This window comes from Melospiza melodia, chromosome 1 (genome assembly GCF_035770615.1).
Source record: "Melospiza melodia melodia isolate bMelMel2 chromosome 1, bMelMel2.pri, whole genome shotgun sequence".
Taxonomy (NCBI): Eukaryota; Metazoa; Chordata; class Aves; order Passeriformes; family Passerellidae; genus Melospiza; species Melospiza melodia.
Genome location: NC_086194.1, coordinates 122163787 through 122189747, shown reverse-complemented (window position 1 = coordinate 122189747; position 25961 = coordinate 122163787). Strand labels below are relative to the sequence as shown.

Genomic DNA, 25961 nt, shown 5'->3' with positions numbered 1-25961 from the left:
ATAAGAAATTGATTGAGATTCTGCTCTTTGATTTCAATTTAAAATCCCCCATTTCTCTTGGCAGCTCAGCTGCTGTTCTGAATTTGATAACTTGTGTGCAAAGGGGAAGGAAAGGTGTAAGAAAAGACACAGAGAATTAGCTGGAAATTTGATGTGGGGAAGCTGTTTCTAAATAATGTTAGCAACAATCAAAGGCAGTTATCTTTGCTGTCCACACTCATGGTGGCATAGCACTGTGGTTGGCTTGCTCTTTGTGCAGTAACATGCAGTGATTAAGCATAAACAGTGGGATTGGATTATGGATTTGGGTTTTGGGTTGGTTTTTGTTTGGTTGGTTGTTTTTTTTTTACCAGAGTAGGTGAGCTCTAAAAAGTGTGAAGCAGAGGTAGGTTGGCTGCAGTGTTAATTTTATTCCTGAAGAAGAGCTCTGTTGTCCCTTTCCCTCCACAGCCCCCTTTCTCATAAATCAGGATCGCTTTATATTCCTGTGCCAGCTTCATAGACAAAAGAGTTGGCAGGTTGTGGAGGAGCAGCACAATTTGTAAGTGCTGGAAGAGAAAACGTGCAGCAGACACGTGGAATACTTTGTTGGGGCAATGGGTATCACTCCAGGCTGGGCGTGAGCAGATTGAGAGCAGCCCTGCTGAGAGGGACCCTGAGGATTCTGCTGGGTGAGAGGCTGGGCATGAGCTGTCAGGGTCAGCCTGCAGCCCAAAGGTCAAACACATCCTGGGCTGCATCAAAGGCAGCATGGCCAGCAGGGCAAGGGAAGGGATTCTGTCCCTCTGCTCTGGTGAGACCCCACCTGCAGGGCTGCATCCAGCCCTGGGGTCCCAGCACAGGAAGGACATGGATGTGTTGGAGAGAGTCCAGAGGAGGCCACCAAGATGGTGAGAGGGAGGGAGCATCTTTAGTACAACAAAAGGCTGAGAGGACTGGAATTGTTCGAAGAGAAGAGAAGACATGAGATTCAGGGTGATCTAATTGCGGCCTTCCAGTACCTGAAGGAAGCCCACAAGAAAGATGGACAGGGACATTGTATCATGTGTAAGTGGCAGGACAAGGATGAATGGATTCAAACAAAAAGACAGTAGGTTTGGATTAGATATTAGGAGGAAGTTTTCTGCTGTGCAGGTGGTGAGGCGCTGGAACAGGTTGCCCAGAGCTATGGATGCCCAATCTCTGAAAGTGTTCAAGGCCAGGCTGGCTGGAGCACTGAGCAACCTGGTGTATTGAAAGATATCCCTGCAGGGTAGGTGGGCTGGAGGTAGAGGATCTTTAAGGTCCCTTTCTATGATTCTGTGATTCTTAAGGCTACAACTATGATTCTCCATGCCATCAACCCAGTATGAAGAGCTTGGGATTGGAGCCCTAGTGATGATAGCAGAATAATGCCAATTATCTTGGAAACACTCTGGGAAAGACTTTGGTTTTATATAATATTACATGCATGGAGATATCAATATCTCTGGCAAAGTGAATCTTTGCTAGCATTAGCTACAATACAGAGTTAGCTGCTCTTCAGTCTCTCTTATCTCTGGCCAGGCACATCACTTTGGTAGAATGATAAAGTGGTTTTGGCCATCAGTGTTTGCTTGATTTTTGTACTTTTGTCAAAGACATACCCAAAGATCATAAGCAACTTCACTGTTGCTTGTGATCTTTGGGTCTGTCTTTGACAAAAGTAGATAGTTGGAAGAGATTGTAATTAATATTGCAGTCTGTGAGTGAGAGAGGGATGGAAATACTCTTTTTTATCTATAAGAGAGAAAAGGATGTAGCAAAATATTAAAGAAACTGTAGTTGAAACTTGGGCATTAGAGGTTTTTGTTGTCTCTGAAAGATGACTGGGCTGGGATCTGATAGAGAGCAAGGGGCCTGTGACTACAAAGAGACTGGCTAACTCCAAAGAGGCCTACAGATAGCAGGACCAGTAGGACTGCATTCTCTGGCTCCAGGTATTGCAGATACTGGAGCAGCTATGCAGGCCTGAGTTTAATTCCACAGGAAGATGTGTGCAGGATGTGTGTGGAAGGAAACCACATGCTGAATAATCACACTGGTAAGGGTGCCAAAACTGGTATAATGCAGCAGGCATTTGGCTTTGGGGATTGGCTGGGAACAGAGGTGGACAGGGCTGTAGCCTCCCTTCAGCTCTGAGGTGAAGCAGATGGTCACTCACTGTGCATGTTTGGCAAATGGATGTGGACTGAAGGAAAACAAACCTAGAGAGGGATCAGATGATGTTTTCCATTCAGAGATGCATTTGGTTTCCCTGGCAAGGCTTTGGTAGTGGGGGGGCTGCAGGGGTGGCTCCTGTGAGAAGCTGCCAGAAGCTTCCCTGGTGTCCTACAGACCCAATGCCAGCTGGCTCCAAGACAGGTCTAACACTGGTGAATCTATCAGTGATGGTGGTAGTGACTCTGGGGTAACGTGGCTAAGAAATGGAAAAAACTACTGCACAAGAGGAGATTGCAGAGGAATATGTGAGGGCAACAACCCTGCAGACACCAGGGCCAGTGGAGAAGGAGAGGGGCAAGGCATTCCAGGTTCTGGAGCAGAGATTCCCCTGGAGCCTGCATGGAGACCGTGGTGAGGCAGCTGTGTCCCTTCAGCCCATGGAGGTCCATCCTCCTGCAGCCCGTGGAGGGGACCATTTTGGAAAAGGTGGATGCCTCAGGGAGGCTGTGACCACATGGAAAATTGATGCAGGAGGAGGCTCCTGCCAGGACCTGTGGACCACTTTGCTGGCCCAGCTTGTGACTCCATGGAGGACCCACACTGGAGCTGTCTGTGCCTGAAGGATTGCACCCCATGGAGGAGACTGTGCTGGAGCAGTTTGGGAAGAACTGCACCCCATGGAAAGGGCTCACATGTGAGCAGAGAAAGAATGTGGGGAATCTTCCCCCTCAGGAGGAGTGAGGGGCAGAGACAAGGCTCTGGTGAGGAGCAGGTGGAGAAATAGGAGTAAAGTTGAGCTTGGGAAAAAGAGAAGGATGTGGGGGAGGTGTTTTAAGATTTAATTTTTATTTTTCATCATCCTACTTTGATTTAATTGACAGTAAATTAAATTAATTTCCCCATTTCAAGTCTATTTTGCCCATGGCAGTAGTTGGTGAGTGATGTCTCCCTGTCCTTATTTCAACCCACAGTTTTTTTGTTATATTTTTTCTCCCTTGCCCAGCTGAGGAAGTGATAGGATGACTTTGGTGGGCACCTGGTTTCCAGGCAGTATCAGCCCACCACAGGAGGCCAGATACATTAAGCCCTGACTGGCAAATGTTTTTCTGTTTTAAAGCAGCCATTAGAAATGTCTGGGTGGTATTGAAGACGCTTATAAATACCAAACAAATAAACTCAGTGCTTGACTATCTCTTAAAGAACTTAAATAGCCCTTTGTTACTCTACTGTCTGAATGCTTTAGAACTATCACTGTTTAACATCCCCATAACGCTGTTGCAAGGTAAAATCAAATAAGTATTTTCACATAGCAGCTAGTGAGCTGAGAACAACAGAGCCAAGAATTACTGTTCCAAATGCAGTCCTTGCAGCACTAGGAGGAGGGATTGCATTCTGATATAACAGGACTGACCTGATTGTGGGTAGGACAAGTGCTGCACTCTTGTGTGTAGAGGGAATTGATATAATTCCAATGTGCTCTAGAGGAAAAAGTCTGATTCTGTAGCTAATTTGTGCTCTGCAACAGCAATGTTGGTCTGAAAGCAATTAGGAATGATGTGTAGGGTTTTTTACTGTGTGGGAGTTGGCATAGGTCATCCTAACTTAGTGGGAGTAATGCACCAGCTGACTTAAAAGATACCTTTACTACCATATATTATGAGTTTAAAGAAGGGGATGCAACAAAGGGAAATGCAGATAGGGATTTTCATGTAAAGTTCACACGGGGACAGGTGACCAGAAGAACTGTGGTGGTTCCTACTGAAGTGAGACACTGCTGAATCCACCAGAGAAGGCCAGTGGTGGCCATCCTCCCTCTCAAAACAGAGTTGCAGTGAGATCCATGTGTTTGTGCTGGGATCATGGGCAGCTGGGTTCCAACATTCAGTGTGAGTGTTGTTCATTTGGCAAGTACCCTTCTCTCAGGAAAGAGCATGACAGCAAAATTACACTTCTGGAAGCCAGTTCTGGTCCTAGTTCTTCCCTTTCAAAAATTTGCTTTGCAGATGAGTATCTCCCAGATCTTTGCAGAAATTCCTTGAAGATCACTGGTGGTATACAGCCACAAAATTTTAATTTGGAGTTTACAGAAATCATTAGTGTCCTGGATGAGATGCCTGTATTTTGACTGCAGAAGTGAGGCTTCAGAGCACCTGTACCTGCATCCCTGTGGTTCAGGCTGAAGCCTCAGGCAGTTTTGTCTTGGTGGAGCAGCTGAGAGCCAGTGTGTGAGTCTAAGAGCTGCTCTTGTATTTTCATCTGTGCAGTTATGCAGTGATAGCTTTGCCCACTTGATACATCTTGCAGATGGAAAAACTGAATAAAAGTGGGAAGCTTTTTTTTTTCTTCCTAGACACCACTTCAGAGTGCATGGCTTCATTTTCCGTGGGACAAGCCTGACACTTGGCAGATTCAATTCAGTCCCAGGGGTGTCTGAACCTCAGTCTCCTGCAAGGTATTTCTCCTTACAGCAGTGTTTTCAGACAACTGAAAGTGATACCCAAACACAGGGAAGGGCAAAGGATGTGTTTAAGGATAGCATAAAGTTTATTAGGCAGAGTAATTCTTGGATTAAAATACTGCCCTTGGAAACTGCCATCGGGAATCTGTTGTGCATAACTCTTCCTTGTATGTTCATACAGTTGATAAAAATCCAAAGGCAGTTTCAGATGCTCTTCAAGCTGCCTGTCACAGCCTTCCAGAGCAGCTGTAAGTGGATTAGTAAGACATGGAAAGTATTGCAATGCTACCTGCATTTGATCAGTAGAGTAATGATTAAAATGTTGAAGGCAAGCACAGAGGACTAAAGCAGGCTGCAAATTGCAAGGCTTTAATTTATTTTTCAGCTTGTTGCTTTTTTGCCTCCACTGGAATTTAAAAGAGAGCCATAATCCTGTGCTCAGCCTTAGCTTGTCACATGCCTTTGGGTTAAGAACTGGCAACCCTGAAAGCATTCAGAATGCAGGTTGGGTGTCAGTGCTGCATGCCAGACCGTGCCAGAGGAGTGGCATTCCTCCTGGACACCAGGCTTGACCAGAGCTGAGCTTACATTTCTGCTAAAGCCCAGTGATACTTTACAGCCCAGGCCCTGCAATTTGTTTGATGATAGCTAATGAAATGCAAACCATTTAGCAGCTCTGAGATGCGATTACACTGCTGTGAATTTTCAGATTCCATCAAAGTCCTGCTGAGGGTAATGGGAATGGGCCAGGGTGATTCAACTGTAAATCAAAAATGAAAGCGTGGCCAATTCTGGCAGTAGAAAGAAGAGCTGTTCAAATGTGCAGAAGCTGATTTGCCAAGTCAAAACCAGCTGTGCTTTACAGAGCTACTGGAATGAATGGTCTCTCTGCATTTGTTTTTTGGGGGTTTTTTTTGGTTGGTTTTTTTTTTTTTTTTTTTTTTTTTTTTTTTGTTTTATTTTGTTTTGTTTTGTTTTTTTGTTTTGTTTTTTGTGACTCATTGATTATTTTTCTTCCCCTAAAGTTTAAATTCTGTCTTTCTACCTCAGGTTTGCCTGGCCAGTTGCAAAGCTTTTCAGTGCTTGGTTTTGGTATATAAAATACTAAATACATTGATAATAAAGGATAGTTTTCTACTTTTTGGTAACTTCATACCAATTCAAGTGTTTTCATCTGTGCATCTTTAATGCCTCAACAGTGAAAGCTCTGCTCGGAACAAGACAAGGACCTCTCCTTCCTCTCTGCACTAGCACTGGCAGGAATCAAATCAGTGTTACAAAAAGTGGAATGTAGCCTGGGAAATCTTGAACATAAATGGCCCCTCTGTTATTTTTCAGTTAGGGATGAATCAGCCAAGAGTGTCCAGTGGTGGGAATATGTAACAGGGAGCCAGGAATTGTTGCTTCTCTTAACAATGAGGAGCAGCCAGCTTCCTCTCTGAGCAGATCCTCTCCTCCCCACCCAGGAGAGTGGGACAGCTTTTTGACTGCACCCCAGTTCTGTGTGTTTCATCAAGCCTGGGGATTTTTATTGTTTTTATTTTGTTTTGGTTTTTGTCTGAAGGAAGACAGAAGGTGCTGTTACCTCACTGGACAGTACACCAAGCGAATTGCTAAAGACAAATTTGACCACAGATGTTTCTGGTGCATGCACTAAATTGCACTTCTTGATGCTGACCAGTCTGGAGAAAGCTTCAGAGCAGCTTGCTGGTACTGCTCTCTGGCTGAAACCCTGAGTTCCATCAGTGTGAGCAGCTTTGTAATTCCAGCCCTATACCTGGTGAAAAAGCTTTGCCATGGGAGGCTTCCTGGGGGTTACACTAAACTAACCCTGACTGCATTGGTTGTGCTCTTTTTCTCCTGATCAGGGATCCTCAGAGGAAGGGTTCAGCCACCAAATGCTTGTGGTGCCTTTGCTCAAGTTAGGGTGGTGGCTGCCCAGCTTCTGGGGAGCCTGGCACAAATGGGCTCTGAGGAGCAGATGTATTCCTGCTGTGAGGTGCAGGGAAGTCTGCTGAATTTGATGGAAGCCACATGAGCTGTGGGATCAGTTTCTGGCATGTGGGAAAGGATAAAGACTTGTCAGGTCCAAATGTTTCTCATATTATTACTGAAATAACATCTTCTTTGCCTGGGGATTTTTGAGCACTTAGTATTTATACCCTCCAGGTTGCTAGGGCTCATTCTTCTTTTGATCTGTAAGACTAACTCATGTTAAACCCTGTCAGATTTAATGAGACCTGTCTGTAACTGATGTCTCAGTGACTCTTAGTTATTGTGAGGAATGTTTTGAAGGGACAGGCATTTTTAATTTTTAAAAATTCACATTGTAAATTTGATTGAATCCTGGCTTTGTCCAAGTTGATGAGAAAACTTCCCTTTGGAGGAGCTGTGTGTGGGATCCCTATTTATATAGAGGTCAGTTCTCCATTGCTTCTTAATGCAGATTTTTGTGGTGCCTGTCTCCAGGGTGTCTCAACCTTCCTTTAAAGCTGAAATGGGAAGTTAGTCATGAGATCTGTGGTGGTTACAAGCCAGATGTTCTTTTTTTCTTTTTTTGTCCTTACTTTGCAAGTAGAAGGACAGAAGGCAATTTCTTCAGTGTGTTCATTCTTAGGGTGCCATTTCCTTGTATGAAGTGCTGTCTAGTGTTCTTGTTTTGTTTGTATTTCCAAAATCCTAGAGTCATAAAGGATTTTTGTATGGTTTATCTAATTTAACACATACTTAGGAAGCCCTGTGTGTTAACATAGCAGAGAAAGACTCTGCATAGTGGAGACTAAAAAAGCTCTTGCAGCAGTGTGTGTGATTATAGGGCTGCTGTTTAGTCATCAGTCATGATATGTGTGGATTTTTTTTTTTTTATGTGAATCCAACATTTATTCAATTTCAGATGTAGAAAAAAAATTACATGAAGAGATTAGTTTAGTCAGCACAATAGGGCTTGACCCTCACTCTATTAAAAGCTATTATAATATCAAGGCTGCAGACTAACAGCCTAATCAGGGATATGTTTACAGGGTGCTATAGCTTCCTCCAGTTTAGAAAAGTGCTTGGAGGACCAGACCCTATGTGCAAAGATATAAATGAGACATCCAGATTTAAATTAAAGTACTCAGTTTTTCTGCATTAGCTTTTTCTGCTGGAATAAATGTGTTTGAAACAGTAGGCAGAGGAATATACCAAATGCCTATTTGTAATGGGAAAATGGTTTTCTTTTTTAATATATTGCTCATATTTTTTCTGCTTTCTTTTTTTTTTTTTTTTTTTTTTCCCTGTAAGCTGCTGCAAATCAGCCAGAAGCAGCTCAGTTGTTGCTTGCCTGCAAATGAGTTGCCAGCATCCTGTAATGCTGCTGGCTTGAAATACAGTCTCATCTCCTTTACAGCAGTGAGAGCCAAGGAGAGCCAAGTGGGGTGGTTCCCCAGGAGCAGGAGTGTGGGTGGAGGCACTGTTTTCTGTGGCATTCTGCTCTCCATTCTGGTGCTGTTAAAATCCTCGCACCTAAATCTGCTGCTAAGGGATTTTGGAAGGACAGAGAATGTGTTTTCCGGAGTTAAACATTAAAAGTCTGGAATTGGTCATGCTTACATTGGTTCCTTGTATTTATCAGAAACATCTGATACAGTTTCAGATTTTTGAATCCATTTTGCTGGCCAGGGGACATTCTGAAGCTGTAGCTACTTATTCTGGCAAGCGAAAAGTGGCTCACTTACTGTGAAATACATTCCTGCTTCTTTCCTTCCTCCCTACCCCACCCACTTTGCTTATCTTGCTACAATGTGGTTCATAACTGATATTTTCTAAGTGTGCTAGGAGGCTTATGAAGAAGAAAAAGAATTAAGAATAAAACCCTGTAGTTGGTTCCTTGAGTGATTTGTGAACGCCTTGATTCGCAGTAATTATTTTATATTTATTAATTTCTTGCCACTTCTTTCCTTGATGGGTATGCTCTTGATCGTGGTGAGTCAATGACTGTAGTGCTGAAGCCCTTGGGTTTCCTGTGAATGAGGATTTTCCCAAAGAATTGCAGGATCTGTTCCTTGAAGTGCAACATAACTCCTGAGGGCATCTTCTTGGTTTCTGAAACTTAAACAATCCACTCTGCTCAGTGCCACCATGACCTTTTGCATAAGCCAGGATGCTATACCTTCGTGTATGTTTGATGTTTTATGTACACCAACATCAGGTAAAACAAAACAGAAAAACAGATTAGAGGGTGTAGTAGCAGAATTCTGAGAACTGGAAAAATAAATCTTCTGTATGCCTGAATGTTACCCAGGCATGTGGCTTGATAAATCTGCTACAATCCTTTGAAGAAAAAAGAACAAAACAAGGGAGATCATCCCCATCAGATGTTAGAAAAATAGTTTTGTGCAGAGAAAGACCATATAGTAAAGTACAAAGCAGATGATTGCAGGAAAGGTTTACAGCCTTAGCAAGGAGGTTCAATATCAATGCACTGCTGAGAAAAACACGTTTTTTTCTACTTCTTTGAAGCAACAATTCTGCTTTCCTTGTCTTCTGTGAGAGACTTCAAAGACAGTTCCCTGTTGTTGGTAAAAGTTAAGGTCTCTTTAGCTGTTTTCAAGTTGTTGTATAATGTTGATATGATGATTTGCTTTGCTTTCAGGCAGGTGAATGTCTTGATTGATGGGTGCCAGTACAGTTTTCAGTAACATGGACTGAACACTGTTGAAGTAGTTTTAAATCCCATGGTGGATTATCACTGCCTTAAGTAGGAAGCTTTTTCTATTTTACTTCCTTCCCCTCTGTGCTCTAATTATACCCTGGTAGGTGGTGGTTTGCATCCTCTGGGCAACAAAAGGGAAGCTGGGAGCGCTTGTTTCAACTGAGCCCCCCTGGTGCAATGGAGTGCCTGGCTCCTGGAAAGCACCAGCCATGGCTGCAGCAGTGCTCGTCCTAGAAACAGGTTCACTCGAGGTCCAAGTCCATTGGTTTCACTCCAGTTACTCCAGGGGGATCTTTAGCCCTCTTGGTAGTGCAAGCAACCCCAGGAGCAAAGTGTAAGAAAGCCTTTAAGCTTCTGGAGGACTGTTTAAGTGCCTGGCATGTGCTTAAGTTGGACTGTGCTCATTGTGAGATGTGGAAGCAATAGAAACTTTGAAAGGTCCTTTTAACGTTATCATGAAACATTAGTAAGAGCCACAAACTGAGAGATGAAGAGGTTCCAGGAAAATGAGCTGAGCTTTAATCCATGCTTGTGGATGTCACGTCCCTGCCAGAGACCCTGGCTCCTCTTGTGACTGCAGTTGCCATTCTGAGTGACTTTGTCAGGGGAGCTGGGGGAGGCAGATGAATCTGAAGCATCATCAGGTCACCAGAGTCAATGTTTAGTTTCAAACCGTGACAGAAACGCTGCCCCACAAGAGAGAAATGTAATTCCTTGCCACCAGTGGGTGGTAATTCTAGTTTCTCTACACCATTTGAAACCATGAAAAATAATTAGATCCTCAATTTCAGGGCAGAGGGATTTTTTAATTTTATTTTTTTAGTGTGTTCTGCTCTCCTGGTGTAGTAATTATACAGTGATGTCAGCTGGAATCGATAATGAAGGCAAAATTTGGGAATAGTAACAGGATGTGTTACTGCTATTGATCAAAGGCTACAGGGCTGTTTTTAAACACTGCTCCTCTCTTTGATCTTTTTTTCCTATTGATTGAACAGAGTAGATAAACAACTGTCTGTGTAACATGAGCATTTATTATGGATTTTAAGCTGACTAAGGACAGCTTTGAATTAAATATGAGAGTTTAAATGATGGTTTTCTGATAAGTGCTGTCCATAAAGACTGGTGTGACAATACAATTTCATGTAAGCATGGTGGAAGGAAATGTAAATACAGGCATTCTTTTTCTTTCTTACTCAAAAAGAAGATAACATATTGCAAAACTGATTATAGGAGGCAGAAGTGCTATTTTTAATATGTAGCTATGTGTGGGCAAAAGCTGCTTTTCTATTTTTTTAATAGAAAAGCTATGTGCTTTTTGCTGTTTTGCTGTTAACAAACTCTATTGTCTTATCTTGGCATTTTTCAGGAGTGTTTTGTAAATTAGTCATCTTAAAATGTGGATACAAATGGAACTACCAGGTACAATCTGGTAGTTCTGCAATCACTTCAATGAAATTAATAGAAAACTTTCCATTGACTGTTTAATGAGTTAGATTGGACCCTGGGCTGTCATTGTTAATGTCTTGGAAAGGTCAGTATTGATTTCCTGGCATCCTTTTGTCTCTAAGGAGGCTCTTTGCAATTCTGTGGAAGACACAGCGATAATGTTACCCTCCTCCTTGATAATTCCCTGTATAATTTAGGTAGGTAAGTTCTACCTACCATCCAAGGCTTTGGGCAAAAACAGACAGACTGAAAAATGTTTCATTTTAGGGAAGTTGATTATATCTTAGGTGCCCAAATAATATTTCTGCATAATTTCAAATTTTCTCCTCCCGCTTTAGGTTATTTTGAATTTTATTTCAGTATTGTACCACTGTTATTTTTCCCTACTGATTTGGTGAATTGAAAGGAAAAAAAAGTCTCTTCCTGCAAATGGAATCAGCCTGCCATGTTGCAGTGTAGAAAGTAAGCTGTGCTTACTTGCTGTGCACTGCAGACCTCTAGCATGGCATGCACAGGGAGAGCTGCACGTCCCTGGAGATCCAGATCTTTGCATTCCTACCTTTTCAAAACCACCCAAAGCCTCTGCAAAGTTTCCACTGAGTGGGCTAGTTTGTCTTGCCATGAAAAGGTTATTTTCACTAACTCAGTGCTGTCAGTGTGCAGAAATGTTGGTGTTATTAGTCTGTTTCGGAAGCTTGCTTGGGCTGGCTGTGCAACAGGCCTGAATGGAATTGTTTCTCTGGCTGTGCCGTGCGATGCGCCGCGTGTTGGAAATCACAGGGTTTGCTTGTACAAGTAAATGGCTCTGCTGGATGGACTGCAGTCCTTGCAACAGGAATATAAAATCCATCCAATAAAATAGAGGGCTTGGAAAGAAGGGAGTCCTGGGAAGAGGGCCAGGGAGATTCACTCACAGTGCTGATGTTTGAAAAGGATGAGCCATGTCCTTACTTTTCCTCTGAAATGTGTAATGTGCCCTGCTTGCCACAGGACAAGAACAAAGAGTCAAATATTAATTCTTGAAAATAAATCAAGTGAAGTATTGACATCTGGGGGGTCTCATGGATGTGACTTCATTGACTCACTGTCATGCTTTCTTTGATTTTCAGGATACTGGGGTTGGGAAATCGAGCATTGTCTGTCGGTTTGTCCAGGACCACTTTGATCATAATATTAGTCCTACTATTGGGTAAGTACCAGACAAAATATCGCTTTGGTTTTCACTGGTCAGTGAGGTTTCAGATCTGACCCTTGAGTGATTTAAGTCCTTAGGTCCTACAGCCAAAACAGTCTAAAGTGGGAAGCTCTTGACAAGACAAAAAGCACCACCCCACGACCCGAGAGGCTGTGACCTGCACAATGATCAGGTCATCCCATAGCTGAGTGATGGCAGGAGAACCATGGGAAGCCCTCAAAGTACCTTTGCTGAGTGTCCTGGTAGGCTGGGCTGGAACATGGACAGTGTCTGTTTCCCCATATGGATGTGCTTTTGTCGAAGTTTAGGATGTGTCACATTTTCCTTTCTTAAAACAGGAACAATGCAATTCAAACTAAGTGTAATTAATTTATGTAACTTCTTTAAAAACTCCTAAGCTTCCATGTATCAGACCATCAGAATCCTAATAGTCCTGTAGTAGATTTTAATTCAGATTTTTTTTTTCTTTTAATACCTTAGGGACAGATTTTCCAAGTCCAATGCAACCTGGAAAATTTTTGAAGTTCTAGATCTCTTATGGGAAAGGAAGCTATTGTGGAATTTACAGAAAGGAGTAATTTGGGGGGAAAGGGCTGATCTGGCATGTGTGCCAGAGGTGTTTTAAGTTGTCTGTGAAGGATTGGTGTTGGTTGCTGTGTGTTGTTCAGAGGGTTGGACAGTACCTTCTGAAGCTCTGCCTTTCAGTCCAAGGAGGAGTATCAGCTGGAAGCTGCACGTAGAAGTTCCAGAACAGTTTTGGATTCCTGAATGAGATAAATAGAGAAAAATGGACCAAGAGAAGGAAGCATGTCATGAATAAAATTACTGGCTGAAGGACACTTGTTTGCAGTGAAACAATTGATGGCAACTTGAGTGGGGTTTTTTTGCTTCTAAGCTGTAAGCAGCCTTTTCCCCCAAGTAGTTGTTGTTGCTAAGTAAATGCCTTCTGCTCAATTTGGAAAACAATTTTCCTCTGTTACCATAATTATGAAAACTAAAAGGATTTTTTTTCCACTGGGAGATTAAAATGTGAGCGCTAGCTTCACACAGGTGATATTATTTGTCTGCACAGATAAGGGTTTTTTTCTTCCAAATTATTCAACTATTTTAAGTATATAATCCTTGCAATCAACAGTAGCCACTGTGGATCTATAAAGTTCCCATTTTTGAAGCTGTAAAGTGCTGCTTATTGGTTTGAGAAGGAGAGTGATAACTGAGAGAACACACCCTGAAAACAACCAAAGAAATGTGGCCATTTTTTCCCCTTAGTTAGTATTTTCATAAACAATGCAGCATTGTTAAATTCAAGCAATTTGCAGATGGCTGTAGAGGAGAACTCTGGTATATCATTCTCAGAAAATGTCATTTGATGTCATTTGGTGCTTTTGTAATAACCATGCATTGTATCAAATGCATCTTTATGAGCCAGGAAAAATGTTACCACAACAAAAATGGTTCAGCAGTACCCAGATAGGATGGGGAAAATAGAAATCTGCCAGAGTTTGGCAGTCTCTCCTACCAGCTTTCAAATGAACGGCTGTAATACAAAAAAAGCCTATAAATTTGAAAACTTCTTTCCTAAAAGAAAAAACTTTGAAAATATAGACCTATCTCATTTCCTATGGAAAATAAAAGAAACTACCAGGACTTCTTCATCCCAGTTGAAATGGAGAACAACTTTCTTGCATTTGTTTACCATGTGCACTGCAGCAGGTGACTGTTCTGTTCCCTGGTGATCCAGTCTCATATGTTCAAGTGAAAAGTGGCACCTGATGTTGTCTGTTGCCTTTCTCTCAGGTCTGTACCACCAAGAAGATGGAGTTAACAAGCAGCAGGAGCATTTGTGTTCCTGGACCCATGAACAAATGCCCTCTGAACTTCAGAGGCTTTTCCCTTCTTTTAAAAAAATGCATCTATAAGTAGCATGTGTCCTATCTGAGAAAAGGGAGACTTCTGCAGGTATTTCATCAATGTTTTGGAGTTTCCCCCAAATGCAGTCTAATGCAGAAGAACTCAATAAGGTCTACTGGTTACAAATTCAGAGTGTCAGTTATGTTACAAATTTCTCTTTCTTCCTTATTTCCAGAGCATCCTTCATGACTAAAACTGTGCCATGTGGGAATGAGCTTCATAAATTTCTGATCTGGGACACAGCTGGTCAGGAACGGGTGAGTATTGGTTTGCAGAATGCTTTCATTATCCTGCTCTCTCTTAATGTGGTGCTGTACTTCTTCTAAACCTTTCATCTTCAGAAGACTTTGTAAGCATCAACCTCCTGCATCTTTGCAAGGCTCTGCAGTGCAGGTGGTCAGCAGGCACCAAGGATGTGGGTTCCCTTTCCTCGGATGATGAAAATGCAGACAGGCTGACCATGCCACTTACCTAAAAAACCCCAAACCATGGGGTGAATTGTCAGCCACCTTCCCCAAGACAGCTTGAGCAGTGCCCCAGCAGCATCCAGTTCCCCTCTGGTTTCATCAGGTTTCCTTGTGGCAGCTCTCATTGGCATTGGGAAGGTTTTGATTTGCAACCCATGGGCTGGGGTGGTCTGAACCTAGGTGGTGACTCTGGTGTTGTCTTGGATTGGGACAGGGAATATGGGCATGGCTTGTGTCTGCTGTTATTATTTATGTTATAAGAAATTACCACCAGCAACCTGAACCTCTTTGGGTTTCTATCTTGATATTTTTCAAGTGTATGAAGCGAATTGCTCAGATTGAGCAGCTTTTCCTTTGACTTTTCAAAACAAAAACCAAAACCAAAGCATAATGGATTTTTAGGCATTAGTTCATCTGGACTGTATGTAAGTCTGGTTGATAATTTTTTTTCTTTTAATAGCCTCAGTGACAGTAGTATGCAGTACTAGACTCTAGATGGTAGAGCTGAAAGTTTCTCTTAATATATGTCCATGTTTGCCTTGAGAAATGGAAAAACCTATGCACACTTCTAGAATATCAAACTTGTGAAATGGCCAGTGTCTCTTCGTAGGAAATTGTACCTATGCTCACATTAGGTTGGGATAAAATGAGGTGTTTATACAGACTGGATGTCAGTCCTGATACATCCTACTGTATTCTCCATACCTTGTATGTGAATTGTGGGCAAAGAAGATTTTTTTACTCTTAATTGCAGGAAATGCTTGTGCTTTTATTTATAATGCACAGTGTGAGATAAAGTTACTGATGAAATCTGCTGGCTCATAACAATTCAGTAAGTTATTTGTCATGGGAAAATAGACCTTGAAAAACATATTTGAAGCCTAATTCCTTCCCTTGAATCTTGTTTGTTCCATTTCTGCATGGTCTGGAGCTGATAACTGACTAATTATTGCAAGAGCTAGCAAAAGTTCCGTTTTCTTTCCCATGGTTTCAGTTTCCTTGCTTATTCTCTCTCTTTTCCCTCTGCTGCCCTGCTCTCCTTGTTTTTTTGTGGTTTTTTATTTTTTTTTTTTTTTAGCACTTTACACACAAAACTCAATTGGATTAATACTTATATCAAGATTTATCTATTTTCCTACATAGTCTAAGGACTCTCAAAGACCTCTAAAATTTGGTGAATGGCAATATTCATATTTTCTGAAAAAAATGATGCCTCATTTGAGGCAGGAAATCTGTGACTGAGCTCTAACTCTTGGACACACAATTCATCCTTCCCAACTAGTCCCTTATATTTCCTCTCAGTCTTTTTTAAGCTCATCGTTTTCCAAACATCTGCTTTCCTCTTTTTTATTTGTATGTGTGTGTGAGAAACTGTGGTGAGCAGTGAGCAGCACAACCTTTGTTAGAATGCCTAGAATTTATTACAGATACGGCATGGTAAAGGTTTTCATTAATTAGTAATCATGAATTAGTCCAGGGACCATCTATTTGTTCTGTGTTTGCACAGTGTCTTCCCAGTCCTTCACTAGGACTAGGAAGGTGTAGAGTCATACAGTAAACAAAGTTCATTGGCGTTGAGTGCAGGCTATGGAGGCAGACAAGTTTCCCAAGGTGAGGTCCATACTGGTCCAGGTCATTCCCTGTCCTGGAATATTCCTGTTTTGCATTGCAGCTAAACACATGATGCTTCTCAGTATCTTTCTTACTATAATCAGAAAATTTTTGTTGCTTTGTTTTGTGTTCCTCCTTCTGATTCAAGAACAAATGTCTCCCCCCTGGTAATTTTTTCTGATTATTCTCTGACCAGCAATGATGACCCAACATTTCCAGCCTATCCCTATTGCTGTTTTCACCATGTACTAATAGATGTCTTCTGAATGTTGTTTCTGCTTTGAGAATTGTCCTTCCCTTGTTCTTTGCAATTTTTGTTGAGGCTTTGTGTCCCACTGCTGAAGCCTGTCAGTTCTGTCAGTCTGTACTGCTGAGAGCAGTGTTTAGGACTCCCTGGTCTTTCAACATTGCCTTCACTTGGCTTTGCTCTCCTAAATGCAAGGCCAAGCAAGCCTTGTGCTTATTCTGGAGCTGGGGTGCCCTGTGCTCCCCCAGCTGTGCCAGCTGTGTCTCTGTGCTGATGTGGAGCCCTCACAGCAGAGCCCTGGCTGTGATTTAACTGAGGCCTCACTTATGCCATGAAAGTTAAAAACTTTCAAAGCTTAACCATGGTGGAGCAGGCAGGCAGAAACAGCAGGAGTGGTGCTTCCATGGTCCTCATTCATGAGTTTGTCCTTTTTAATGAGTTTTCATTTCCCTGTTCATGACTTTCTCTGGGAAACTGCTAGCTTAGAGTCAATGCTGCAGAGTGACAATAATGCAGCAGAAAATGGAGATTAAAAGCTTTTCTGTCATATCCCTGGTGGGGGTGAGTACTGAGTGTGCTTCTTAGGAGGAGACCCAGGAGAGGGGTATGGGGCTTGTGGTGAAAAATTCACACAGTACATGATTACAAAAGGAGACAGAGCTTCTTAATCCTTTTATCTTGGTTTCTTTTCTTTTTCTCTTTTTCTTGACTAGAAAGAAACAAACTGGTAGAACACTTCAGAAAATCCCCCTATCTTCTGTGCCTAAGTACTGCTCTCTGTGGACCTGGCTGCTTTGTGTTGGTGTGCTATCCAACAAACTTGCTTTATTCTCTTCTTCACAGTCACTTTCCCTCCACACCAGAATTTCCCAAATGTCACTTTCCCCCTCCTGTCTCACGTTCTCCCCATTAGCTTTGAATTGTTGCAGACTATGGGACTTACATGCCCAATAATTGTTGTTATTAGCAAAGATTCCCTCCCCTAAGAAGAGTCTCCTCGCAAGTTAGTTAATGATGTTTTTATTAGCATATATTTTGGTTCATGGTGCCCTAAGTAGCTTTTAATTACAATGTTTTGTTTGAATACCTTGGGTGGCTGCCAGCTTTCCATTTTGCCAGCTGAGGAATATTGTAGCAAACAGGCAGTCTGAGGGTTTCTAGGGCAGGAAAATTTATCTCTGTCTTTTTAAAATTTACTGTGTTGAACTCTGGGACTTTAAATTTTGTTTAATAGAAGAGGCCTCAATTTCCTGAGCCCAGTTTAAAGCTCGATATGAATTATTCTGAGTTGTGAGCTTTTTCTTCTTTTGGTTTTTACCCTTCTCCATTTTCAGGAAAAGAGTGACTGATGACATGTCCACAGCTCTTTATAGCTGCCTCTTTTCTGAGTGGCAGCAGTTGTCCTGGTGATTCAGAGACAGTGGCACAACACCATCTATCAATGACTTGAATTATTTCTGCAGGCAAAACGCAGCCTGAATTTTGCTCTGTGGTGTCATAAATGTGGCTTTGATGGTCTCCCACAGCTCAGTCAGAGGTGGGGTGGTTCATTGTGTGTGGTGTGAGGACCTCTTGCATGCTGCAAATGTTGACAAGTGATTTGGCAGTGTGTGAGAGCACAAGTGGCATTAGAGCTAGCAAGCCAATATGTTATTTTTACTATTTTCAGAGTTAGCATAAAGCACAGTAAATCATTTAAGGCATGCATTTAAATGTGTTTTTTCTTAATCTTCAGCAAATGTGCAGCACTTGTAGCTTGATGGTGAGTCATGGTTTTGGTGTAGTGTCTTTTGCATCCTTTCTTTAACGACTGTAAACTTCAGAACAGCTAAGCACAGGTCCCTTCTGTGGTGTTGCAAAGGTTTGTGTTCGGCCTATTTAAAAGAAGTTTAAAAGGTTAACCTAAAATGGTGAGATTTTTCCTTCTTCAGTCGAAGAATTCTTGGACATTGGAAAAAAATATTCACTCTTTTATATATTTATAGATATAATTTATAGATATATATTTTATCTTCAATTTAACTAGCAAAAAATACCTGTAGATCAGAGACAGCTCTTTCCTGATTTACTCAGCTTGCAAATCCTGAGAACTGGAATTTCAGCCTTCATTCATGTAAGGAAAACTACTCAAGGTTTTAAAATGCTAAATGGTATCTGAAAGTGGCTTTCATGCATAACATTTTTCCCATTTGCTCTTTGCCAGCTGAGAATGTCAGGAATTTTGTATCCCTCCCTGTTCCAGAGGCTTTGTGTGTCAGGATAATCTGTTTAATGCTTTTGGGTTTTGCCTTTGCTTCTCTCTGCACACCACGGTTTTCTGTTTGTTGGCAGCCACTGCCTCGAAGGTGGCAGGAGTGGGGAGTGCAACTTCCCAGACTTGGGCAAGTGTCCTGCAGGTGCCTTTTGGGACAGGACTGAAGGGGTTTTCTGGGAGTGGCCTGGCAGGAAGGGCCAAGGGCAGGAGAAACAGGACTCTGAAAATCACCTGTGTGGGAATGGCCTGCTGAGCAAAGAGACCTGATGGATGTTTGAGATAAGAGTACAGAAGTTGTGAGTGGGTGTAACAGGAAGGGGAAGGAAGTTGCAGGGCTGTGACGCTGCCTGCGCCTGTCAGCAAGCAGCTGAGCCAGAGGCTGTGGCTGTCCTTGCCTTTAGTGGCACCCAGATAAAGAGTAAAGAGTAAGGATCTCTGAGGGGAACCAAGTGGTTTGGTCTTGGCCACTCTGATGCAACGTATGTTGTCAGAGAGGAGTTTCATAGGAAAGGGAATGAAATTTAGTCAAATGATCACAGCTGTCAGGAAGCAAATCTTGTGCTGCTGTGCACCTGCAGGTGCTTGAGAAGGCACTGTGTAGAAATAGCTGAATTCAAAGAGTGCAACACTTGCTGAGCACTGGTGTGATGCTGCTCAGTCTGTGCTCCCTTATCCTCTCCAGCTGTGCTTATGGGCAGAATTATCATCCTTTTGCAGTGAGAGCAGGTGATGTTCTTTACAGTCTAGAATAGTAAAAGCTACCAAGTGCAGGAGTTAGGTGGTGGTTGTAGTTGTTGGTTTTGCTTTTGCTTTTTTGCCTCTTGACTGTGGAGTTGGGGAGAGGCAGACCTGCTGTGGCTGTATGCCAGTCTTGGGATATAGCACCACAGGATGGTGCAGAGAGCTGCTGACATGAATTAATGTTCCCTGGTGTGCCTGGCAGATTGAATGAATCCCAACTGTCTTCAGCAGCATTTGTCAGCCTGTATATAAACAAGTAGGAGTGGTAGTTTTTTATTCCTGTGTTCATTTGGCCTCTGTTTTGCTTTCTAAATCAGCATTATATTAGACAGGGTTAAGAGACTTCCACTACCACAGCTCAGGTGTGATTTACACTGTTTTCCCTTGATTTTGGTTTTCTGTTCCAAGTAGGATGTGATGGTTTTCCTTCTTCCCCATTCTTTACTTTTGGTAAAGAGGAAACATGGTGTTACCTGTGACCAAATACACCCCTCTGTGATGAGATGCACAGGAAGCAGACAAGCAAAATACTACACTGCTTTTAAATAGGTGGTACATTCCTTAATGGCTACTTGGTTCCATCTTTCTGTCCTTTGCAAGGGCAAAGCTTCTGTTGACTTCATTGGGATGGCCAGATGAGGGGTTGCAGAATCCCAAAATACTCCTGGAATCAATGAGAGAAACTCTGGTCATGCTCAGCTAGCATTTGCACCATGTAAGACTGATTTTCTCCCTGTACTGTGGGGCTCTAAAGGGTTGGGCAGCTTCTAGTTGGACCCTTGGGTTCTGCTTTCAGAGGAAATTTCATAATGCACATGTGGCCTCCCTTCTTTGCTTAGTGTCAGAGATGATGGAACACAAGGGCAAAGTGGATGTGTTGGTAGAGGAGCACAAGGAGGAAGGTGCTCTGAGCCCAGTCAGCATTGCTCCAGGATTCAGGTGATTGCAGGTATGCAGCATGCTGTGTGTCTCCCAGGAGGAGAGTTCTGGAAGTCTGCATGAAGTAATTGATTCTGGGTTTTGGCACGTCTTTGGAAAAATAAGTTTCTTATTTGTATTTTGAGTGGTCCTTTCAGTCTGGCTGTTGGATTGGGAAATGTACCCCTGCAACTTGAGCATGGCACTGTGTGGATTAGGAACCTCAGCCTCACCAGTTGTTATCAGCCTCTCCAAAAGCAAAATGGGACTAATGAGTGATGCAGTTGGGCAAATAGGCAAACTTTTATTGGTGGGCACGGAATTAGAGGCATGAAACTTCTAAATTCCCTCAGTCGGTTACCTGCTAATGATAATTTACTCATTATGCAGAGATGGGAGGTTTCCCCAGTGCTTTGAAGGTGGAAAGCAGTTGAGATGAAGTTTGGTAGTGTAAGTACCAAGGTTCTGTATTTTTTGCTCCTAACAAAAATATATGCTGTGAAGTTGTAGGTGAGTTTTTAAATTTTGGGGTTTTTTTGGGAAACAGGGGAGAAAAGCCACCTCTGAATGTATTCACCAGTTGAAGGATGATCATGTGAGTATGATGCAGCCAAGGGAAAAGTGTTAGGGGATGTGCAGTTAAGGCTGTTCGTTCAATGTCCATAATGCTGCATAGAAACCTGGTCACCAGCAGTCAGGAAAGATGAGCTGAAGCTGGACCAGGCACAAGAAAAGGTGATTAGACCCTGATTTCTCCCTTTCACCTCAGAGTGTAAGAGCCTGGTATAGAAGACTGGCAAAGTTAAATCTGCAAGTTTGTCACTCTATATTAATATTTCAGCTAAAGGCAAGCAGTGATCCCTTAATTTTACTAAGTCAAGGTGCAAGTAAATTACAAGTAATTTAGTAATTAGGAATTCAAAATGTTATTAATTGTCAAAGTAATGATCCCTGTAGCAGTATAATGAAAAAAGAAAACTAATTATTTTAGGCAGAACATTGATCAGCGTTTGAAATGGGTTAGGAGTGTGATTATTTGTGATGGTGGGAGCTGATGGAAGTCTCTTTCTGGTCTGTGTTTTCCTGCTAGGCCAAGGGGATGTGAGCTGCTGCTGCCTGCAGGAAGGGGTGACATCTGGCAGAGTGCTGCCCTTGGCTGCAGGTCATGGAGGGGCTGGCTCCCTGGAAAGCTGGGGCTGTGACCTGAGTGCTTGTGTGGAGTGCCTGCCTGAGCATTTTTAGGGGGCCCTTCTCAAGCACTGTTGTTCTTATGCCAAATCTCAAACTGCTTCTGTTTATCCTAATTTTCTTGGGAATTACTGGTTACAGAAATACTGAACTATAAAATCAAGGTTATAGACATTGTCATTTATAAAACAGAGGGTAGTCCCGTGAGATATAATTTTGTGAGCTGTTTTTTTGTGTGTCACTTGTTTTGGGCAACTGTCCCACTTTTGGTCCTTGGCAGGTGAAAAATGTGCAGATTAGTATTTTGTATCCCTTTAATTAATTTGGTGTGACTCTCTTTTTCCAATTAATTAGGCCAGAAAAATGTTCAAGAGGGCTTTGCTTTTGGACACTGATTTAAAAAAAAAATTGAACATCATAATTTGTACGATATTGGAAAATTCATGTTCATGAAGCCCATTTGTTGAGAGTCTATCATTAGATCATGAAATTCATGCAGTTACAATTTTTCAGCCCCTCTTGATTCATTCGGTGTTGCAAAGAGGCTTTTTCTGTTTTCTTGTAGAAAACAGTGATTTCTTGTGACTGGGACATAGTGTATTTTTGTGTTTGTTTATTAGCCTGAATAAGAGAATGACAAAGGGCATTTTTTGTTATTGTTGTTTGCTTGTTTATTTTGCTTTTTTTTTTTTTTTTTTTTTTTTTTTTTTTTTTGCTTTCTGGCTCTAACACTGCAAACATTCTTCAGTGAAACAGCTATTAAGGGAAGTATTCTTGTCAGCTGGTCAGAAGTAAAGGGGGAGAAATTACCAAGATGTTGTACAGGTTCTCAGTGTGCTTTCAAGGGCCAGTCTTGAAGGAATTTGGAGTATGTGAGTTTAACTGCATGGCTCCTGTGAAATGCGATTACTGTTATCTGAGAGCTCTTTGTAAATTCATGAATACTGTGTAATCTAGATTAAAATGTAATCTAGATTAAGACCAAATCAGCATGTGTATAGGGTTTGAATGTTTTTTCCCTGGAGTTTACAGACTGGGAGGGGTGTGCATACACCATGAAAGGTCAGATGTACCCTCCATGGTTAAGGTTCCTGACTTTCAGACTACTTCAACACAACACTTATGTTGAGGAGATGGTCTTGGCTTGAAGACAGTAGGAGATAACTTCTAGTGGCAGACATTCAGTGAGCCAACCAGGCAAGATGCCCTCCTAAACTCCTTTGTGATTGGGAAGGACTTTGGGGGTGTGGTAGTAGGTGGGATACCTTGGCCACAGTGATTGAGAAACAAATAATGAGTCCAATGTTTTCTTTAGATCTCCTCTGCTGTTAACATACTTGAAAAACCCCTTCTTGTTATCCGAAGTGATGCCTCAAGCTTGTCAGTGTTTAGGAAGCATTTGGACAATGCCCTTGACAAGATAATTTAACTTCTAGCCAGCCCTGAATTGATCAGGCACTTGGTTTACATGATTGTTGTAGGTTCATTCCAACTGAAATGCTTTGTCCTAACATACTGAAAATTTCTGTTGTGATTTAGAAGCCTAAAAATTCTGGAAAGCATTTATTGCATTAAGCATGCCAGTAATAAAGCTGCACACTAAAACCCCAGAAAGCCCACATCTACCCAACTCCCTCAGGATCTTGGCTGATCCCATTTCTTCAGGCCACGCTTCTCGACTGATTCCTCTTTCTTTTCTCATCCTCTTTCCTGCTGTTTTCCCTTATTAATGAGCTCTCCCACCTGCCTCGCTGCCCAAAACACTTGAGCACTTGGCCATCTGTCACTGCTGCTGTGCATCCACACTGTTACAAAAGAAAGCGCCGACCTTGAGCTGGTGTGCGTGGTCTGTGATAAATCGCTGACAGACTGGCAGGGCAACCAGCACCGCAAATAAATTGCCTGATCTGTTGCACGTGAAACAGCCAGAAATGTGGAGGCTGCTGAAAGTCTAAGTGCTCAGTCAGTAGGCACAGATCTGGGAAGAAGATGTGTCCAGTAAATGTGCAGGGGTTTGCAGTGTGACATGTGGATCTGTGTGTGTTTGCTGGGCAGTGAGGTTCAGACCCTGCCCTAATAATGTATTTGATTTAGGCGCTGACCTCAGTTATTAGCTGCAGCTTAATATGCAGCTTTTGCCGATAGCTTCCCCCCACAAAATTATAAAATGGCTGTGTGAGCATACTGAGACTGAATGCATTTTCCCAGAAAGATTATTTTTGGTTTGTTTGAGACTAAGCTTAGTTGAATCAGCAGAATGACTTTTTTTTACTTCCTCACTCTAATTGTAATTGTAAGCTGAAATTCTAAATCAGCTGCTTAGTCATTGGTAAATTATGAAAATTATGCTGTTCTTCAGTTGTTCTAACAAACATGTTTATTTCTTGGGGTTTTCTCCTCAAAGAATATTTTCCTTGAAACAAAAAGCTGAAGAGCAACTGCAAGAATCCATGGTTTTTGAAATATCTTATCATAGTATAGGATAGTTAAACAAGACAGGTGTTCAGATACAACTCATTGGCAGTGTTTTACAAAATTCAAACCCGAGCTGAATCCAGTCTTAGATCTACACAGCAAGATTGTGGTTTGCCAGGGGAGGGGGTCCCTATGCCATCAGGTTGGGCTTCCAAGTGCAGTTGATCTTCCTGTCAAAACTTGTCCTGGTGCATTGAATCAGTGAGGGCTGGTTGTGTAAATTCAGTGGGATGAAGAACAGCACGAGATAAAGGAGGTCTGGCTTCTTTGTGTTTAAGAAAAATGAGAGATGGGTGACCACTGATAAGGTCTGTTCTCTGTGGGATGAAGGAAAGGGGGTGGTCCTGCCATGGCAAGTCTTTGAGACCTGGCAAAGCATATGATAATTCTATTTAATTAATGATACTTTCTCCTGGGGTTTTGTGTTTTAACAGTTTCATTCCTTGGCTCCAATGTACTACCGAGGCTCAGCAGCAGCTGTGATAGTGTATGATATCACCAAACAGGTGAGACCTTTGGGATGCTTTTTGCCTGGGTTAACTCCTCTGTTTGGGCCTGAGTTCGAGTTAAACCCCACAACTGCAGAATTTAATTTGTCTGACATGTGTATGCTTTGGTAGTTTGTGTAGATCTGGCTGGAGGTATCCAACTGCCTTAAAACATTAAATATAAAAGTCCTGCTTCTGTGTTGTTTCAACTTCATGTAGACAAAAGGTTTGAGACTGCATTTTGTCAATTTTCTTTGGGTTTCCTCTGACTAAGACAGGATTCATATCCTGCAATACTCCCTACTGCCACCACCTATGTTCTCTGTGTGGAGTTGAATTTTTACTACAAAAAGCAGCTGTTAGCCTTATCATCTGAGTAGAAATTAAGTTGTTTGCATATTACTTATTTTAAAACTAATTCTTTTTATCTAAGCATATAATTTCATGTTTGTATTGCAAGCATCATGTATTAATTTTCAAACTGATAATGAAATCATGAGTCTCTGACCTTTTGTCTCAACATTATTCGTTTAGAATGAAAATTTTATTTTTAGATCCCTAATTTCTCTGGCTCATTTCTCGGGCAGAGGAGGCTGGGAGATCTCAGCTGAATGCCTCTTTCACTCCTTTAGGAACAAACCCCTGCTGATATAGCAGACTTAGAGGCAGTGCTAATGGATGGATGGCCAGGAGAGTTCACTGGCATTTTACTCCTTTCTTGCCAATTGACTTATTTACTCCGAGGCTGGGAGGGCAGGTTTGGTTCCCCAGTGCATTAGTGCAGTGATCTGTCGCTGACAGTGGTGGTCACTGTTGTGCAGCAGTGCTGTTCTCCACTACTAATTTGCCAGGAAAAGGTGAGGAAGAGTGAATCGTGCTGGATTGATATTTTGGATTTAAATATCTTACAGTTATCTTGTAATATATTGTAAGAATTAAATTTTGGTTTGCCAGCCTTTCTCCAAGCTTATGTGGAACAAGCTTATGTGGAACAGAATAAAGAAGGGGAAATAGGAGAGGAAGGTCAATGTGTATTTCACTTTCTGATGCTTAATATTCAGTGTTAATCATTAAAGCAGAATGGATTGTTTTTCTCCAAGTGACTGATAGGGCTCTACTTTCAATGGCACTGATGCAGCCATTGCTGATTTAGAGGAAACTCTTATGTGCATTTCTGAAGGGGAAAAATTATTTATCATCTGTTTGGGAGCTCACTTTGTCAGTAAGAATTTCAGCTGTGCATTATAATTAGGATCTCCAGAAATAAGTGTTATCTTAAAGCTACTACTTCACTGGTGTAAAGAAATAAAAAAATTACTATTAAAAGTTAGGTAGCATCAGATAGAGTTTGATTTTCATGCTTGGAGGGGAAAAAAGCCAAGTGAATTGTCACCTCTCTCTTCAGTTTTATAATGAGCAAATTGAGGTTTACCAGATCACGGATTTGGAAATGCAGGGGAGTGGGCATCTCTGTGGAAGCTCCATTGGATATTATCAAAAATATGAGAGTGATTGAAATGGTAAGCTGCTGGACAGAAATGAAATTAGACAAATGAAGCTCACGTTAGTTGAAGGAAATGAGCTATTAGATGAGCTGGGGTAGTTTCTTCATCACTGGAAGTTTAATATTCAGTGCTGCACTGGAGCAGGGAGGAGGGGTAGCAGAAAAGAGGGAAGTGTCCAAGTTC

At 42.0% G+C, this 25961-nt stretch overlaps 1 protein-coding gene across 1 annotated transcript in view; it reads left to right on the top strand.

Moving 5' to 3' along the window:
* Positions 1-25961, top strand: part of RAB31 (RAB31, member RAS oncogene family) — a 62122-nt gene that overhangs the window by 15415 nt on the left and 20746 nt on the right. Inside the window, exons 2-4 of the mRNA XM_063166108.1 lie at positions 11888-11967; positions 14060-14141; positions 24220-24291. Coding sequence (XP_063022178.1) covers positions 11888-11967; positions 14060-14141; positions 24220-24291 — 234 coding nt within the window. The remainder of the gene's footprint in view (positions 1-11887; positions 11968-14059; positions 14142-24219; positions 24292-25961) is intronic.